This window comes from Dendrobium catenatum, unplaced genomic scaffold, assembly GCF_001605985.2.
Source record: "Dendrobium catenatum unplaced genomic scaffold, ASM160598v2 fragScaff_scaffold_1639, whole genome shotgun sequence".
NCBI classification, from domain to species: domain Eukaryota; kingdom Viridiplantae; phylum Streptophyta; class Magnoliopsida; order Asparagales; family Orchidaceae; genus Dendrobium; species Dendrobium catenatum.
Genome location: NW_021320101.1, coordinates 57,053 through 78,119, shown reverse-complemented (window position 1 = coordinate 78,119; position 21,067 = coordinate 57,053). Strand labels below are relative to the sequence as shown.

Sequence of the window (21,067 nt, the reverse complement as noted above, 5' to 3'; positions counted from 1 at the left end):
GGGGACTGGGGAGTCCTACTTAGCTCTGCCTACATATATCCAATAAAATTGTGTGATAGGTTGATTGTGCACTTGAATATTTATTTGTATTTTTTTGTTTTTCTTTTTTTTCTTTTTATCTTATCAGCCCGACCGACCAACCCATTCCTCATAAAAGTTTGAATTGCGGAGACATTTCAATTTTCACAATAGCACTCTTTTTTTTTCTTCGGCATTCATTATTCTTTTGCATCTCCATCATTTGATCACTTTTCACCTACGCTAATGACTTCATCTTATAAAAATGTTAGTCTGTTATTTGTTTGCTGTTTTATAAGGTAGTCATGAGATGTCAAAACAAATGTGACCGTCATTTTCAAAAATGCATATAAATTTCATCTGAATTGTGTGATAAATGTGTATGAGCTAGGTATTTATTGCATATGAACAGGGGCGGAACCAGCCCTAATTTTTAGGGGGGGCAAACTTATAATGCATATAGGTTGAGGGTCCAAGGGGGCAGCACTCCCTGACGGGTTCGACCACTGTTTTTAGGGGGGGCAATTGCCTTAAAAAACTCTTGTAATAAAGGCTAAAAATTGAATGAAGCTGGATGGATAAATTACCTAAAAATAATTTTTTTTAGGGGGAGCAATTGCGCCCCCTACCCCACTCTGTGTAAAAATTGTTTTTTTTTTAAATGACCAATGAAATCTATTGTGCCTATTCAGAAATAATAAATTGGGAGCATTTCTTGAAAAGAACTCAACTTACAAAAAAAAACTCTATACCATCAAAATTTATGGTGGAGGCACTAGAGTTTCAGATCTTAATTTTTTCAACCAGTATCTTTGATACAATATTCAAAGAATATTTTGAAGCAAAATATTTGTCATCCATGCTTAAAAACATCCATTTTCAAGCCCCAACTAAAACTGCATAGTAACAAATTGAAGACAATAGCCAGAATGGTCGAAGGCGATAACAAGAAAGGCCTAAACTGAAATAAAATTGATGGAAATTTGTCATTCATCTTAAAACTCAAGATTAACTTAATCTGGCATTGTTCGACATATTGAAATGAACATATATCCTTTATATTAAATGATTCCTGAGAAGCAAATAAATCAATCTCTGACCTAAAACTTTTTTTATTATTTGATCATTTATTTATTGGGCGATTTAAATGTTATAAATAACTGAAGAAAAATTGAATAAGCAGTTGCCACCGTGCAAACATTGTTGTGTGGCTAGAGAACCGTAAGGCAAAAATCAAATCATTTGGAAACGAATCAGTCAAATATCTGAAGCAAAATCGCAAAAGAGAAAAAAGAACTTGGCAACGAAGTGGAGCCGAACTGTCGAATGGCTGGCTCGTGGATGATCGTCGTGCGGAGAAGAAACCTCGAGTCGGTGACTGCGAGTCATGTGATTCCTGTGCCGGCTGCCGCGCGAACAAGAAGGGTGAGCGACTGAGCGGCTTATTAGGGCAAAAAGGGGCAAAAGTAAAAATTTAGGGGGGGCAAATTACTTAAATGCCCTAAGCTTTAATTAAAATTTTATTTTTGAGAGGGGGCAATTGCCCCCCCTGAGTACAATATAGTTCCGCCAGTGCATTGAAATTATCATGAGCCAAATTTCTTAGTCGATAGGGTTTGAATTGACTATTTTGATTAGATAGGGCTCAAAATAAGTCTGAAATTATCATGAGGCAAATTTCTTATATTTATGACTCAAGTAAATTTTGACTTGGGCATGAATTGAATAGTGCTAACTCATGATTATCTATTTTTTAAGTTGCCTTTATATATATGTATTTGTGTTGTACAAATTGATCGTATCCTCACCATTGCATCAACTTGGCCTATCAATGTCACTTTAGATATGGTTTGTATAGCTCACTCATGCGTTAGTTTTACTTAGCTCTCAGTACCCAATTATTGAACTTGTTATCAAATACGTTTACTGCCCAAGTCACTCTTTCAAAAGATCTTAGTTACTCGTTCAAAATGATTGCCACCTATTAAGGGTTGTTAATAGAACTCCCCCTAAGATTTTTACAAGGAGAACCCTCACATGGTACTCGTGCTTTTGCCTGGAAGATTGCTGGCAATTTAGCTTAATCACTATAAGAATGTCTAAATTAAGACAATTTATGTAATTTTGCTTGTTATTTTATGTAACATATCCCATGATAATGACATTGGTGTCACAACCCGGCCTGACATGATTGACCAAACCATACAGGTCATACCATAGCAGATCGTGGCAAGAAGCAGAGACTGACCCCTAGATCTAGTTGCAAAAATATTGCGAGACTGAAACATCCAAATGATCATATACTACACAAATGCACTATAAATAATTTTGTTGTATGTCATACAAAATACAAATATAATATGAGGAATATCTACAATAGTGCACAACAAAGAAAACTAAGATATCATTTGAGTCCTCTATGATTCCAAATAAATTATACTAAATCTCTGAACTTAATCTGTATTTCTCTTCATTGTGCTCAATCATAATCCATGAAGATTATATTAAAGATGGTATGATTAGTTCTTCTTTGAAGGTTAATAAGGTTTCAAAATGTAGTGGTAGATTTCAATGAAGGATGATTAAGGCTTTCCCTCGCTTAAAATTAGAGAGCTAAACAACCCAAATTTGGCATACGATTGAGGATGATCGACAAAATCCCTCATAAAAGAAGTAAGACTTGTATCACCCAAATTTATCAAATAATTGTGTGTGATAGAGACTATCTATCTTCTAAAGAAAAAGAAAAAAACTAAATGGCCTAAATTTGATAGTGATGAGGTAATATAGTGTATCTCCTAAAAGAAGGGTAGATTACATCAAATGTAAATTATTGTCTATGTTATGGGCACTTAGATTTTCTAGTGGAATTGACAAATTTTTTCTCCTAGGGTTATATCTTCATTAATGCATTAATTGATATTTGTATAAAGATAAACATTAAGAATGCTTCATATGTCAAATAAATTTGAAGTTGATAGTTATTCATTTTTACCCCATAATCATTAGATGATTTATCATGCCAGCATTAAAGGAAGTAGATATGTTGGTGTAAGAGGTTGTTATTTATTTGTTTTAGTTGTGAGTGTAAGTGATAACATTACGACTAAAGTGAAGCCTAAAAAGAGGAGCTAGGAAATCATCTTAAGCCTTTAGTGCATAGTTCAGGGTTTATGGATGAAGCCTAAAAAGGGATCTCTAATAATTTTGCATAGAATTTAATATTTTTAATAACTCTATAGTTACTTACATCATATATGTAGTAAGTTTCATTGAGCATTGCAAAGGATCTTAAATATTACATAATGTTACATTAGAAGAATATTATGAAATAATAGATTTCATTGAAGAATATTTAGAAAATAGTCTTGATAATATTTGGGCTAAGAGCATATGCTTGTAATTAACTTCTACCGAGGCTCTCTAATTTATACAAGCCCAGAAGGATGAATATTACACATTTTTAAAAATATCATAGTATTGTTATTTTAATGCTTAATTGATGATATAAGCATTTGTTAAGAAGTTAAGTTGTCCAATAAAATTGTGAGGCTTAGTCTACTATAGGACGAGTTGGGCCAAAGTTTATATTACCTACATGTATGGGTCAAGTCATTATAATTACTATCATAGCACACTACGGGAAAACACGTGAATACCGGCGAATTTTTTTAGACGGTAATAAACGGCGTACTCACCGACGGATTTGTTCGACGTAAGGCTTGCGTTAACATTACCGGCGGAACATACGTCGGCAATTCACCGACGCCGTGTCCGCCGGAAAACCCGACGGTATAGGGATGCCTGAACCATTTCCGTCGCATGTTACGGCGGAACTATTCCGGCTTATGGTTCCGGCGGATAGTACGCCGCCTTATTTAAACTCAACGAAACAAAAACGGCGGAGTATACGTCGGAAATAATTTATCGACGCGGCCGAAACCGGCGTATGAAATTCCGCCGAAAAGTCCGACGGAAACTCATTATTCCGTCGGATTATTTATGTTTACCGACGGATGTTGTCCGCCGGTATTAACGGGTTTTCCTGTAGTGGCAATACCTCCTATGTTATGTATATGATTTAAGGGAAAATCAAGCATGAACTGGTGGACATATGACACATTGATTAAAACATTATTTGACAATATAAGTAAGAGAATAAAACAACTATTCCAAGACATCTTTTGGTGTAGTGAGTGAAGTTTTAATGAGAACTCTCTAGTTAAGCTTGCTCGTAACATAGCATTTCTAGGATGTATGATCTCTAAGAAGGAAAAATAACGAGGTTCAATCTTGTGTGAAAAAAATAATAACTCATATAATATATGTTGGTTCATTGCAACAAAGTTTCCAAATTGAATTTGAGAGCCTCCAATTAGGTGTTTTTGACATTGCTTAATTCTAAGAAGAGTTAACTTAATTACTTCATATTTTTATTAGCTATTGGTGACATATACTAATGAAGTGATGTGAATGTGTATTCGGTTAATGAGCGATCATATGCATTATTGGTAAGATTTTAGGTGAAATGTTGGTTTAAGAAATGATACTACAAAAAATAGGACGACCGTTATGATCAGTTATAGAATGAAGAAAGAGACTATGATATAAGCCTTGAAGGAGCAATCATAAGAAAAGCAAGATTGCACCACAGACATGTGGATGATGCTTGAAATGTAATTGAGGTTGTAACACAAGTTTCTAGGTGATGTTCATGACACAAGGTTATGAAATGGATTTGGAGGCGATGAATGTAATACAAGTAGGTCTGTAGCATAAGCAAAATTGTAATACAAGTCTAGAGTCAACGTTAATAAAGCAAGAAAGATTATGTGCGCAAGTTTAGAGGCGATAACTCAGGTGCAAGCAATGTTATGATCCATGCCTAATGAGTGTGCGCTCTTAATATTAATGAGGGATGTAACTTTATTTTAGCGAAGGATACAATTTTATGATAATGAAAGATGCAACTTTATAGTAGTGATGTAGGTGACTTGTGTTCTTGAATGATAAGGGTTTATATTAACACATAACACCTAATGGGATTGGGAATGTATCATTCAACCATAATTAAAGGTCTGCAGATATCTCATCTCAATGCTCACGAGAAGAACCTTTTAGGGGGTTTACCCAAGCAGTCATCTCTATTCCACTGAAAGGAGCTATCCTACAAAAGAGAGAAAAGGGTTGAACCCAGCCCATACTTATGCTCATTTGGCTTTTATTTTGGATGAATGAATGATAATTTTTATTATAAATTTATGATATTTTGAGTTTGTATAATCACTAGAATAAAGTTGTTTGTTGTTTAATATCTCTTATACACGAAATGAAATATAAATTTTTTAATACACTAAAAATATATCGAAATAATATTTATAAATATCTAGCATAGGTGCATTAGGTAGAACATCAGATAGAAGATGAGACGTACTTGCATTTTGGAAAATTCAAGAAGGGTTGTCAAGCTCGTACTTTAGCTGAAATACAAAAGAGGCCTCAAATTATTAAAAAAAAATTCAATGTTGGCGGAGAACAAATTAAAACTTATTCGAATAAATTATATATATAATTTATTTTTTTATTTTTAAAAATAAAAAGATTAATTTATAAAATATTCAAATTAACTTTTAGGTATTTTAATATTTTTTAAAAATAATTATCTCTAATAGTTGTCATCATCATTATTATGAGCCACTCACGGTCATTATTCCCTCCCAGGGGTGTCAAAATTGATTGACGGGTCGAGTTTTGGTCCGACTGGTGACTAGAATCTAGTCAACTTAAATCCATCCCGTTTAATAAATGAGTAAAAAATAACAACCTGATCGAGCCCACTAGCAACCTGAATAACCCGAGTTCAATCTGTTAATCCAATTTAGTTAAATTTTTTTAATAACTTATTAACTATAAAAGTTATGATATTTGATAAAAAAAATAATAAATGTATAACCACATATAAAAAAATTAAGGAACAAATATGTTAAATAGATCACTTTTGGAAACAAAATATGTTCGCGTGTCAACTCAAATTATGACCCATTTATTAAACATGTCAATAATAACTCGAGTTTTTCGGGTCAAATTCAAACAGGTTGGCTGAATGGATCATTATTGACACCCCAGATATCAAAGTGATCCCCAAATCAACTCATAAATAAACAAAATAGGATATTTTTAAGATATCAAATTTATTTTAGTGTCTATCAAAATATAAATAAACTTAAAAAATAAAAAATAAAAAAGTGCGGTCTTAAAGCGCCCTCCTTAGTTTATAATGGTTATGTTATCAGAAATAAGTAAATAACTATAACTATAATAAAAAAAGGGCAAACGGTGAAAGAAAGATATTTCACATTTGAGCAATTATGATTAGAAATAAAAACGTATTGAAGCGTCAAATTGAATAAAAACGTTTAGTCCAGCTATTTATTTCCTAAACCCTAAAAACGTTTTGTCGAGCTATTTATTTTCTGACAATTTCCATTCGCCTACTTTCGCCTTTCGAAGAACCGACTCGTTCAGGCTTTTATCCACGAGATAGTTTTACGCGGTAATCGCATCTCCGTCCTCTCGGTTTTGATTGCTTGTACATTTCTGTTCTCAATCTGCCATTTTTATTAGAGATTACTCTAGGTTTTCGTAAGGGGCTAGGATTTTTTGGCCTTTTATGAAGCTTTTCCGACCTTCGAGGTCATGGCGTTGTAATTTCAATCATTTTGATCGAATTTTGGTTTTCCATATGGGAGGGATGTCTTCTTCGCTTCTCGCTTAGGGTTGTTTCGAATCTCTTTAGATAATACTCTCTCTTGGGCTTCTTCCTTTTAGGAAGTGCTTTTTTAGACTCGGTTTCTTGCTTTGGAGATGCGCCCTTTATGAGAATTTTTTTCAGTCGTGACCTGTATTTTGATTAGATCTATTTTTTGTATGCCTTGCTTCCTTCTATTTGAAATGAATTTTTAGGTCTTCCGTTCCTTTGTTATGCTCTGTTATGTTAGGTTCTTCTCATAACTTCGTTACTGTAGTTGAACGAGAGGCTAAAGTTGAGATTGGGCGATGGCTGATGCTACTATGACTACTAGCCACATGTGCTACATGTGTCGGCAAAGAGTGAACCCAGTCTTGGAACCTGAGCTTAAGTGCCTTTTTTGCGATTGTGGATTTGTGAAAGAAATAGCCGGAAGGGAGGCGACTGAATCTGAAGATGCAGGATCGGGGAATGAGAGTGATACACAAGCATCCAAGAAGAAAAGAGCGAAAAAGATGTTGACAGTTACTGGCAAAGGTCATCATGTTTCTCCATCAAAGTCGCACATTCTAGAAGATGTTTTGAAACATCAATATGTTGGAAGTCGACGAATTGAAGAATTGGTGAGTTTTCATTTTCTTTTTTGCTTTTCTTTTCACACTTTTATAATAATATATATTCTTTACAATTTTTTTCTTATTGTTTCAGAAGCTGCGATATATGAATGTTGAAATTGAATTAACTAAGATCTTGGATGACTGGAACAATGAGTTTATGAAGATTAAATATATTCAGGAAAAGTATAAGAAGATGTATGATGACAAAATCAATGAGATGAAATTAATGGAGGAGCAACTAATAGAATGCAGAGCAGAATTGGCTATTATGAAAGCTTCAGCTTCTTTACATAATCAACAAATGAATCGCCTTCATATTAAGTTGGTGGATACACCAGCATTTTTAGTTACAACGTATTGACTGCGTAGTTAAAAAAAAATTGTGTTTAGTTTATTCCCTTTCGACTCATTTTTGGGTTTAGGATTTACTTCGTCATAATTGCATGTTAGTTGTTATGTATTTACTGCGTATTTTATTTGTATTTACTGCGTGTTTCCTACTTGTTTAGGGTTTAGGACTTTTGCTTCGTATTTACTGTGTATAAGTTGCGTATTTTATGCATATTTGAATCGTGTTTCTTGCCTATTTGATGTGTAGTTATTACATATGCGCTAAGTATTTGATGAGTATTTATTGTGTATTTGGTGCGTATTTGATGCACAACTGCTACATATTTTATATATATTTTTTAGGGAGATTTACATTCATACCACCGTATACTATTTTATTTACATATTTAACATCTAAAATTTTAATATTACATATATACCACCCATAGTTCATTTTCATATCAAATATGAGTGGTAGAAATGAAATATATGAGTGGTATGAATGAAATATGAGTGGCATATTTGATATTAAAATAATATATAGTGGTACGTATGTAATATTAATATTTTGGGTGTTAGATTTGTAAATAGGATGGTATGAAGTGGTATGCATGTAAATTTCCCATTTTTTTATGTATTTACTACATATTTGCCGCATGTTTTTTGTGTATTACTATATATATCATGCTTTTTTATTGTTATTTCATATCTATGTTTGGTCTCTTACTTTTTCGATGTTATGTATTAATTTTTTGAACAATATGTGATGTCTTTGTGGAGAAAATAAACCTTGGTGTGGAGGACACCTTGAAGAGATTAAACATCTACCAATTTTTGAAATTCCCTTCTTTGAGCAGAAAGTTCCACTGATCTACGAGCTTCTCAGACTGTTGGATATTCCATGACAATATTTTATAATAAAGGGTCATACGAAACATTTAACAACAGATGAAGTGATCATTCTTATTAGACTTCCAAATAGAAGTCAAGAGATCTCCTAGCATAGCTCTCCACTTACGGGAGTCTCATCAAAGGAATTAAAGAGTGAGATGTTGGAGTTGAACAAATAAACCGCCCAATCCACTATATTAAAAATATTTATTATATATTTGTATTCAAATTAATTTTTCTAACTTAACAAACTTCCAAATCCTTAGGAGGTTCGAATCAATACTAATTGATGTAAATGTTTTTTTTACTTATTAACTAGGCTGGGTCAATTAGAAAATTTTTAGTTAAGAAAGTTTCAATGAAGATTTCAATGTAGAAGTCAGTTAGTTACAAAAATGATTTTGTGTCTCTCCTACTTATGAGTACTAAGAGCATCATTATGATTTTTAATTCATTTGCTAAAATTACGTTTGATCTTATACATATTTGATTCATAGTTTACACTTCAATATATGCCCCAAAATACCCTAACCAAATGCCTCGTTTCTTTCAATGGGGCGATGATATTGTATATAATTTCATGAAGGTCTCTAATTTATTTATCACTTTAAAAGAAAGACATGTAAGTATGTAGATTTGTCATGTAGCAAATTTCAATTAATATCTCTAAAAAGAGAAGAATTGATATTTTCTAACAAATAAATTATTTGCAATTTTTTTATGTCCTCTTGGGAGTTACCCAGGAGGAAGCAGACACATTGCCAAGCATTCAGAACTTTCGAACACATCCTTCCCCCTTCCCCTCATCAAATATCTTCTCCGGTAGCTAGAAAAAAATTCCCCACCCACACACTTCAATCTCCCTATTAACCCCCCTCCCCTCCCAACCCCAAATAAATAAATAAATAAATAAATAAAATCTCCTCCACAAGCCCGCTCTCCAACTACATCAGCTTGGTATGATCTAGAGGATAAATTGATGACATCACTCTAGGATACATGCTCAAAGTTCTTCTATGAACTTGAAGGTAGACTGCTTGTTAGGTTTGAGCAGGGGTGTCAATTTTGGGTCACGAGTCGGGTTCGAGTCAAACCTGGAACTAATACGGGTTCAAACGGGTCAACACTAATCCGACCCGGATATATAAACAGGTCGAAAATGCAGACCCGGACTCGACTCATCAGGTTGCGGGTTGACCCGACCTGACAGTGAACGCGGATACGGGCGGGTTGAGTGGGTGTGCGCAGGTGCATTTAGGCTCGTGCGGGTGCGAGCAGGTGTGTGGGAGTGCGTAGTCAGGTGCGGGCGCGCTTAGTAGGTGCGCAGGAGCGCGTGGGCTAGTGTGCTGGCAGGCGTGGACGCATGTGCGGGCATGCACGGGTGTGTGCACTGGTTGGTGCGAGCGGCGGACTGGCAGACGCTGTCGTGCGGGCAGCTGGTGGGCAGGGCACGGGCAGCCAGGGCAGTGCGTGCAAATCATTTTAAATGGGTTTGCGGGTTGACCCGATAACCCGTCAGGTCAACTCGAACCCGACCCATTTTTTCAAACATGTCGAATTCTGGAACCCGAACCCGACCCGTTTTGAAATCGGGTCGAGTCAAACCCAAAATTTCCAAGTCGGATTTTCGTGTCGTGTCAAATATTGACATCCCTAGGTTTGAGCATCTAACACCAATATTAGAAAGAATTAAATTCAAGCTGATTCATCATATTGCTCAATACAAATTTGATTTAGAGTAAAGTCCTGCTTCATCTTCCTCATCCTGCTAGCAACCCATCCTAGCTAAAGAGACACTTGCTCTAGTTCAAATCAAGCAGGAAAATGTACCAATTCTTCCTCTTTTCATAAATCAAGAGAAAGTCGTACTTGATATTGACCTTCATGCTGCGGATGATCATGAAGAGGAATTGGTAAAATTTAGGAGGGATCGGAAGAACCAGAGAATATGGACCCCTGCCCCAACTGAACCAATTAACATTGAAGACATTCATATAATGTTTAAACCTACAAGTTCAATAATGGAATACAAGGATAGGGAGATGCTGAGTAAAGAGAAACTTTTTTTTTTTTTTTTATAACTGTTTTAAAAGTTTATTGATAAGTTAACTATGTAACAATGCATTAATAATGTGTATTTTATATATATTTATTGTATATTTACTACATATTTACTGAAAATTTTCTGCATATTTCATGCGTATTTACTTTGTTGCATGTTTGACCAAATATTCTCTTGTGGGAAAATCCCAACAAGCAGAGCCGACGTTGATGAAATTATAGTAGATAAATACATTGATAATAATCATGTAGATTCCTTCGCTTTATTATTAAATGAGAAGAATAAACTTAGCCCTGACAGATACCATAACTTTCTATACTTCTTGCCCATGCATTGGGTAAGTATACAAATAATATATATCATTTTCCATGTCCTTATTGACTTCTTGTAGGGATACAAGCAATTCGACCCTGCTGCAAATTTGTATGTCAAATATATCGCTAATGTTGTTGTTAAGTCGTGTGGTCTTCTACTTCAACCAGTCATCCACAGTGGGCGCTGGACCCTTCTGGTTAAGACTCTGAAGGAACAGAAGTAAAAATTTTACTATTCCTTATCCAATGCCCAACACAAGCAAATTCTTTATAAAATCAGAAGTGAGAGCAGCAAGCATTAAATTTTTCACATGTGACCAACCAACTAATATTTGTTCGTTATATTGTTCATATTTACATCAAGGACCAACCTTAAGCCCATATCTTTTTGCTTTAGTCATGCATGTTCTCACTAGACATTTGCAAGAGTTGTCCCCTGCAAACCCCAACGAGCATGAAAGACTAAATTGAGGTCTGAGATAGCAATACAACTTGATTGATCGATACAATCAAATTCAATACAAACTAACAAAGCTTGATGCAAAAGAGAAAACAATATTTTTCTCTTTTTATTTTTCTTATGGTTAATCGTTGTGAAAAGTTTGTTATCAAAAAATAACATTTGTCAAGCATTCTAAAGAAAAATGGGCATATTTGAATCAAAAGTACCATATTCAAGTTATGCTAGATTGCTGCTTTAGATCGCAGTTTAAAATTTTCATTGCAACGTAGTTTGCTTTTCCGTTAATACATCCAGAAAAGGTTATCTAGACAATAAAAAATCATGGCAATGCTCTTATTGCGTCTATATAGCAATTCTGAAGTCTGAACAGAGCCTAAAGTTTGTTTGTTAATTTTGTGATTTATTCTATTATGTTGATTGACACAAAATAAAGTTAGTAGTGTTCCTAATAGAGATCTCTGCTTGCTTCTCATGATTGTTGTTGTGTCTTGGAATATTTGCAGCGATAGAGAAATATTTAATTGAAAGTCTTAGCATTGTACGAAGATCCAGCACACAAGCAGATAAGAGAGAGTGCGTAGTGTTCATAAGAGACACCAGAATTTTTACGTTGAAACCCTTAAAAAGGGGGGAAAACCACGGGGCATGGCCCAATTTGAATGAATCTACTAGTATTTGCAGTTGATTACAAATGAGGCCCTTCCTTGGGAGAAGACCTTGGCTTGATGGTACAAATGTACATCATATAAAGCACATTACATGTTGGAAGTTACAATAATCAATATAGACATATTATTTTAGTTGAAAGGGCCATAGTCGGCATGAGATAGGGGTCCGAAAGACCGTAGTAGGCAAGAGACTGGGGTCAAAAAGAACGTTGTCTGGTGATGGAGGTCCGAAGGAACATAGTAGGCGACGAAGGTCTGAAGGATCGTAGTCGGTAGGAGATCGGGGTTTGAAAGACCGTTGTCTGGTGATGGAGTTTGAAAGGACCATAGTAGGCGACGGAGGTCAGAAGGACCGTGGTCGGCAGGAGATCGGGGTCTGAAAGACCGTCGTTGTAGGGCGGTACTCCGGAACTCTAGCAGTCAGGTAGTGGTCCGGCAGAAGTTCGGGCCTTAGGTGGTGGTCCAGAATAAGTCTGGACCTCAAGTGATATATAGTTCGGCAGAAGTCCAGGACTTAGGTAGTGATCCGACGGAGCAACAGTGTCAGGCGGTGGTCCGGTGGAGTAACAACGTCAGGCAGTGGTCCGACAGAGATAAGGGCCTCAAGTGGTGGCATAACCCGTAAATAGGTAATAGATCAAGGGTAAATGGGGAGTGGTTGGATGGACGGACGATATTGAATCATTTGATCATGGATCGTTCATCAGATAATTGAAGGTATTAATGATGTTGGAATTTTTCGATATTGGGCTTGTTGGATTCGTCTCATCGAGCCGCTCGATTTGACTATAAGCACGTCATGTTTGGAAACCGTTTGGTAATCCAAATTTTAGTTCAAACCTTCCAACAACCTTTCGGGTCCTTGATTTGGACTCATTTGGGCTCGGATTGAGTCGAATTTGGTGTCGTTGGGTTCATATTTCTGAGATGTTCAGCTTGACTATAAGTTTGCTGAAATCGGAGTTCGGATGGTTCCAATTTTAATTTCGGAAGTTTCCAACTTGATTTTGCATCAAGACTCGTGCCCGATCAAGATAATTTTTTGATGACAAATCAATTGTGATTGTGAAACCATGAAGCATACATACAATATAATGTTATTTGAATAAAGATTACAATGTACAATGAAGAGTAGGAAGTGCTCCTTTTAAATAAGTAGATAAAATTAGTACCAAATGATTAAGAAGAAATATTGGTTAACTAAAGATTAGAAGGATAGAAGTTATTCAAAATAATTTGTAAAGAATAAGATCACCACCATAGCCTGCACTTAATGGGAACATATAAAAATTATGTATTCATAATGCTGATCTCAAATGGTGGCCTTGGATGATGCTAATGATGATGATTTGAAAGGATTATCGATATGAGGCTTAATGTAGCCCAGTTTAAGCCCTACTATCACTTATAAGTTCTGTGTTAATGAGATTACCAGCGCAAATTAATATATAGTGTTCATGCGGTGATATTGTCCTTCATAAGACGCCTGACATTGGCAAAGGCTATTGCAGATCACTGCTGCATGAAGCAATACTTCCAGCTTGCAGAACTTGGAAGCAATAAGCAAGAAACGTCAGGCAAAGAGAAAGCAATGGGTGAAAGAGAAGGCAAGTAACGTCATGAAGCAATACTTCCATTATGTTTTCAGCTTTCTGTTCCCATTGAAGGTGAAAGAGAAAGCAATGGGCGTCCACTATGCGTGGAGATTTTATCATGGCTTCCTAGTCTGATCTACGGGTGAAAAATGCAAGCTCTGCCATAAAAACTGCTAGCAATGTCCTTAATATATAATCATCTTGAATTTTGACTGTTTAGGCAATCATAAAGCTATTCAAGATTGGAAAAGTAAAAATTAAGAGCTTTATATTTATATCAGGGAGCTATTTGAAAATTGAAATCTAGCGTACGACAGAAATAGTTTTATTTAACTGCCCTTTGTGCAGCTGCTTGACCAATCGAAGTAGATGGAGATGGGACCATAGTAGTTGATGAATGACTTTATGCCTGCCAGTGCCATGCATGGTTGCTTTCTTTTCAAAAGAACTGCATGTTTGTTTCTGTTAAATTGAGTACTTAAAATGGTTTTTGGTTTTATTTTCTTAGGCTTAGTTTTAGGCAACTTTCTTACTGATTCTTAAAGTGATTGTTCTAGATTGCCATTTTAAGAAGCTAGAAGAATGCTGTCCCAAACGAAGTCTTAATTTGAGCCTTTATATCCGGATGAAGAGTTTCCAGTGGTTGTACGGCTTCATTTGGGATGTCTTTTTTTGCTACTTCTTAAAATAAATTTTTAGTACAAGATTTTAATTTTTGTATTAAAAATTTATTCTAAGAAGCAGGAAGAAAACAGTCCCAAACAAAGCCTACTTCTGTGGTTGATTTTGATCCATATCCTTTGAAGGAATGTGTTCCATAATCTCACTCCAGGTACGTTGGCATTGTTCTTGATGTGCCAACTTTTACATTATTTGTTCTTTTAAAATAAAAAAATTATGTGTGGTTATCAAGATGCGTGCTTGATCAGCTTTGATTGGCGTGTACATGGTGTATATAGGGTCAACAAGCCTTATGTGTTGTGTGGGGTCTGCTTGAGCTCAATATACACTTTGCTTTGATTCTAAAATTTTGGATTATGGTCGTTGTAACTACTTTCAGCTGTTATTAACATTATTTTTTTCATTAATACTTGTGATTGTAACATAGTAATTAATCTTACAACTTAGGTTTCATTTGAGATAGCTTCTTTATCGTTTTCTTAAAGAGCTTTCTATTACAAAAATTTATGTCCTAAAACACTGCTTTAGAATTCAGTAAGAAACCTGTCACAAACAAAATCTTAGCAAATTTTATATAGAATAATCTCTTCAAAGTACTAAGATAAATGTGGGTGCAATACCCATATACATGTATATGATAGGAACCGAGAAACAATAAGCAAGTCGACATTAGAAAATGAGACACATTGGAGGCACGTCTGTCTGGTCGAATCGCATATAATAAAGAGGTTTTATCGAAGCCAATCAAAAATCAAAAGTATACAATCTTTTATATAATCCTTTGAGATGTTGGTATAATGCAAAAAGAAACTACAATATGAAAAAAAAAAAAATTTGTAGAAAGTTGTATGACCAATGTGGAAATCAACAATTTGCCTTGATCTATAGAGATGCTTTCCTGTTAAAGATTCCAAAGAAATGAGAGAGAACTTCAAAGGCAGTTTCCTTATTTGAATGAAGAATTCCACATGAATAAAATATTTCTCTAGTATAAATATGATAAGGAAATTTAACATTATCTTCCTCTTTAGAAAGTTAAGAACACTTTGGCCTGTTTTATCTAGCTTGTTTCACATACTGTGGCTTCAATTAAGCAAGCAGTGTTTTGAGATTAAGAAGATTTTTTTTCCAAACACTCAAAAATAATGCTTTGTTTGAACCATGCAAAAGGATTACTTTTCAGAGTTTGTTGTAATTTATTGCAAATATTTTGCAGTTGTTTCTTTATTTTTTGGTATATATATTGCATGTAAATATCAATTTCAAATATATAAATGTTTAAAAAATTTGAAAGTTTTGTTACGTACACTTTATTTTTTATTTTTTAAAATTTTTGAGACATTTAAGTCAATTAAATTAAATTCACACACACACGCATATATGCAAGACTTGACTATAAAATATCTTGATTCATAATCAAAACTTGCTATGTGTGGATTTTGATTGTGTTGATTAATCGGATTGTTCTATTGCCTCGGACTTTGAGTTTTGTCGTTCTTACAAGGGGAATTTATCCCATGCTTTGGTTTGGCTTCTGTGTACCACAATGCCCCAGCATTGTGTTCCCGAGTGCTCTAGTGCTAATCGACAGAGAGCATAGAGCCACAACCTTTTGGATTCAGCACCGCAGCGCTACGAGACGAAATAGACAATTTTCTTTCTCATTTTTTTCAAGGGGTTACATCCCTTGCTGGATGGAACTTGCTTTCTCTTGTATTTCCTCCGTATAGACATTGAGAATGATGTATGTGAGAAGAAAAACAATGATAGAGAGAGAGAGAAATGAGAGATGAGTATTTATTTTTTTCAATTTTTATAATGAATTTCTTAACATGGTGTAACTCCGTAATTTTTTTTCTTAATTTGAGTTATTTACCATCAAATTCTGATGTCTTAACTTTTCGTTTCTTTCATTTTTTTATTTCTTTTGACACATTATTTTACTTACTCATCTCCAACAAAACTCTTAATCAATAGATCAAAATAAATCGCCCAAAGTATTGTTAGTTGCATGGAGTATTACTCTTTGCGGAGAACTTTTGAGAACAAAAGAAGCAAATTGTGCTTTAGCCGAACACCACTAAAGTAGCAAGTACTGATGCCAATAATTCTTTTTTTTTTTTTGGACATTTAGGCCAATTAAGACAAATTCACGCACATCATGCATACACAAAGACTCGAACCTAAGATCTCTTAGTTGAAGCATAAGCTCTGAACCAATAGGCCAAGATGAGTTGTGTCAATAATTCTTTTCAGTATGGCATTGTGTTTTAGTGGAACAACACTAAAGTAACAAGTACTTGTACCAATTATTCTTTGAGTAAGGGATGAGGAGGTTATCTGTGCAAATCATAAATAGGTGAGGTGCATGCTGCAATTATCTTACAATAATACTAAGTAATTATATTTTTAAGTGGTTTTACAATTATTTTTAATAGATTTTAACTATATTAATATTTTTTTTTAAAAAAAATGTTTTGAGAGCTATAGAATAAAATTGATGTTAGAGTACTTTGATCTTAGAACTTTGGCATTAATTTTTAAAGTACATCAAAAAATAGGGCAATCACAGCACAAATTTTGATCTATATCGGCGGTTATAATCGCTACTCTTTTCGTTACAGGGGTTTTAGACCGCTGCTCCGCTGCTCAACCGCTGTAATTGTAATGCACTGCAACGACATTCCGCGATGATTTATAGACCGGCGAGATAGTTTTGTCGAAGTGCTTAATTTAGCAGCGGTCATGCATAACCGCTGCAAACTTACAGAATTATAACGGTTATAACCGCTACAGATTTGAAGAAAATAAATTGATTTACAGATTTGTGGCCCACAAAGGTCGAGAAATTTTTTTAACAATGTCTTTTTTAACTCAAAGAGTTAGGATACATGATAATGATAATTTATTTTTCATAAATTTTTTCTTGGTCATACTTTTGAACAAATATTAATTTTATTTGAATAGTTTTATTAAATTCAATTAATTTGTAACTTTTTTATTATAAGGTAATCGCATAAATAACATAGAGATAAATGCATCCAATTAAATGCATATAATTATAAATTTTGCTATCCTAAGAAAAAATATTCTAAATGAAATATATGTAAGTAAATTTTTAAGCATATTTTTTAGAAAAAAACGATTAATTATATGCATTATGAGTCATATATAGTCAAATTTTTTCATAATTAGATACATCATCAAAAAATCAATCAAACAAAAAAAAAAAGACATTTATTTTTTTTTTCTATCTATTATCTAAAATATTTTAACTTATAATAATTATTAATCTCTCTCTCCATTTTTAATTTTTTATACCCCTTTCGAAAAGGGTTGCAAATGAATCGAACTGAGCCGAGTATATGAGAGTTCATGTTTGAGTTCGTTTATTATTAGCTTGTTCAAGTTCGGTTTATATTTGATTTGAGCATTATTGTTTGTGTTCATGTTTGGTTCATTTAAATTAATGGTGTTCATGTTTGATTCATGTTTGGTTCTTTTAGTGCTTATCGAGCTTTAAACAAACAAGCCTTAACAAGCTATGTTCGTGAACGTATTTAGCGAATTTTTTTACACTATCAAATAAGCACGTTCTTTAACAATTTTAATGAGTATTCTTGAGCTATCAAATGAGCAAGATTATGAATAAATACATAACTAGTATTTTCAAGCTACCAATTGAGCTCGTTCACGAACAAACAATCTATGATTCATCTTATATTTGTCCATAAACATCTTAAGCAAACAATCTACCAAACATTGACAAATGTGAAATGTCTCTTGTTCATGAACAAATTCATTCTATTGAAAGTATAAAATTGAATTTATAATAAAAATATTTGTTTATTTAAAATAAAAATATGATTAATCTATATGAACATATTTTTGGAGCTTATTCATGAGTTTTAAATCGAACATGAATAGAGCTTTTATCGAGCTTATTCACGGGCTTCAAATAATGTTATTCGCGGACATAAATAAACCGAACACATTAATGTTCAAGCTTGTTTATTTAAATATCGAGTATTAAAAATATTGTTCAAGTTTGTTTATTTAATTATTTAAACGATCACAAACGAGTTTTAATTGAACCGAGTAACGAGTAGCTCACAAACGTTTGGTTCGCTTGCTGCCCTATTTCTAATGATGGAATAAAAAAAAGGTAAAATTTAATAAAATATCATTTTCTTAAAAAAAGAGTCAATCACTTACATTAAGAAAATAAAATCAAAATAACTAAAAACATTTAAAAAAGATTGCAAACAGAAATGATGAGAAAATAGGGCCCACTTCTACGTGGGTGAAGGGTGAAATATTGGGTGTTTTAAAAACAGGTGTCGTAGGAATATATAGGGGTCCATAGGGATGTTGGAGGGAGATGTAGTTTAGGTGGAAAGCACAGTCCCCCACGAAGTCTTAGCACTCCAAAATAGTAGGGTCCACTAGACGTACCGTTCGCTCAGCAGATAATATCTCTCCTTTCCACCACCCACCAATTTTTTTTTATTTTTTTTTTTAATTTGAGGCATGACCCATATATTAAAATATATCAAAATTACAAAGACAAACAAAATCAGTTCTGAAAAAATCGGCTAAAACAAAACAACAAACTCAAAATTGAAACGAAGCCAAAAAAGCTTCCAAAAAATTACATGACTCAGGCATAACGAACCCGCCTATGGACATCGATAACCATCAAAACAGTAGAGCTTAGATGTCCAAAGCCAAACCATCAGTAGTTTCAGAGAAAATCTCCTTGGTTGCCAGCAGAAATCAGCTTAAGTGGCAAACAGGGTGCAAAGAAGAATCTGCCAAGCCAAGTGTCAAACCACCAGTGAACAGCATCCCATTGGGCATCCAGGGGAGGGACAAAAGACAGGTCCGATCATAATCGTCCCGAAAACAGCGAAACTAGACAACTAGCCAATCAAACAAAGCACGAGGGGAATGAACTGTAAAGAAGACCAGCATGGTTCCTTCCAGAAAGTTTCCGGGAAAAAGCCAGAGCTAACTTCCGGCAAAGGGCATGATGAGTGGACTATAATCCCGAAAACCTTCTATCATTTTGCTCTCTCCATATATAGTAAATAGTGTTTCAAATCACAAAATAACAGAAATCCTTCTCCATTTTGTTAAAGATGCTTAATTCATCAATACCACTTCTTCGTAAATATAGGTATTTCACAATATGTAGCTAAGATAAGATATCTAAAATTTTAATATTTTAAAAATTATTTTAAATAAAATAAGAATATATATATATATATATATTTCTAATAATTATTACACATTTTTTAAATTTCTTTACTCTTATTTTCTTTCCACATATTTTTCATATTCCGTACAACGTCCACACTTTTGACCAAGCAAACTTCTATCGTACTAACAAAGCATTAAGAATATGTAATTAATTATTTTTATCCATGACTTATATTTTAATTACCTAATAGTATTTAGTTCATACATAAATATTTTTAGTAAGCTCTTATTTTGAGTGAACGAGTAACCAATGGTTGAAAAGTAATGTTCATGACACATTAAATAATATATTAGAAAAATAGACTCATTTATCATTCGAAATTTAGTTTACATTATTTTTTATCTGAAATATATTTTATATCATCCTCTCAGCATTTTGTCATAGACTTACCCACCATTTTAATTAATTTTTATTTAATTTATTTAACATAATTAAAGTAAATATTTTATGAAAAATTGGCTTAATTACAATGAAAACATAGGCAATCCATGGTCATGGTGGGCATTTAAAAGTGGCTTAATTACAATGAAAACATAGGCAATCCATGGTCATGGTGGGCATTTAAAAGTGGCTTAATTACAATGAAAACATAGGCAGATCCACGGTCAAGTGAGCTTTTTCGGAATCCCCCCCCCCTTCAAAGAACTTTTTGCCCTAAAATTAATCGTGCACCAGTTTTGCCCATCCCACCTCCCATCGTTCACAAAACTACAGTCGAAGGCTTGAAGCCCTCTCGTTCCGTCGTTTGCAACTCGCAAGATCAGGTCCCCTTCACAATCTCAAGAGGTCGCCGGCCTTCGCCTTCTCAAATTGCAAGAGTTTTCCCACCCTAAAAAAATGGTCCGGATCCGCCCCTAAATTTATGAAAAATAAAGGATTTACATATATACCACCAAATTCTTATATATTTATATATATAACATTTAAATTTTATATTTATTTATATATTATTTAAGTTAGGAGTATCAAAATGGGTTGACAAATTAGGTTCGAGTCTGACCTAATCTTGAATCCAACCAATTGGAATCCAACCAGTCTAATAAATGGATAAAAAAGACCAACTCGAACCAAACTCACTAGCAACCTAAATAACCAAAACTTGACATGTTAATCAATTTCTAGTTAAATTTTTTTATAACTTATTAACTTTAAATTTAAAACATTTGGTAGAAAAATAAGAAAAATATACCCAGAAGTAAGAAAACTTTAAAGACAAAAGATATTAAATTGATCATTTTGAGTCAAAGCTAGGATTCATCTGTCAACTCAAACCCTACCCGCTTATTAAACGAGTTTGAAAACCCAATCTGAACCTTACCATTTACTATACGGGTCAATTGAACCCTTATTATTCCGATTAGATGGGTCGAGTCATTTATTGACATTTGATAGTCAAATTTATAACTAAAAATGTATT

General features: G+C 33.9%; 1 protein-coding gene across 1 annotated transcript; it reads left to right on the top strand.

Annotated features, from left to right (window-relative positions):
• Positions 1–6,413: 6,413 nt before the first annotated feature.
• On the top strand, positions 6,414–13,852 carry LOC110116073. Its single transcript, XM_020849521.2, has 5 exons — positions 6,414–6,571; positions 7,044–7,389; positions 7,475–7,737; positions 13,564–13,718; positions 13,779–13,852. The coding sequence occupies exons 2-5, from the start codon at positions 7,075–7,077 to the stop codon at positions 13,850–13,852; spliced, it is 807 nt and encodes a 268-aa protein (XP_020705180.1). The 5' UTR covers positions 6,414–6,571; positions 7,044–7,074.
• The last annotated feature ends 7,215 nt before the right edge of the window (positions 13,853–21,067 follow it).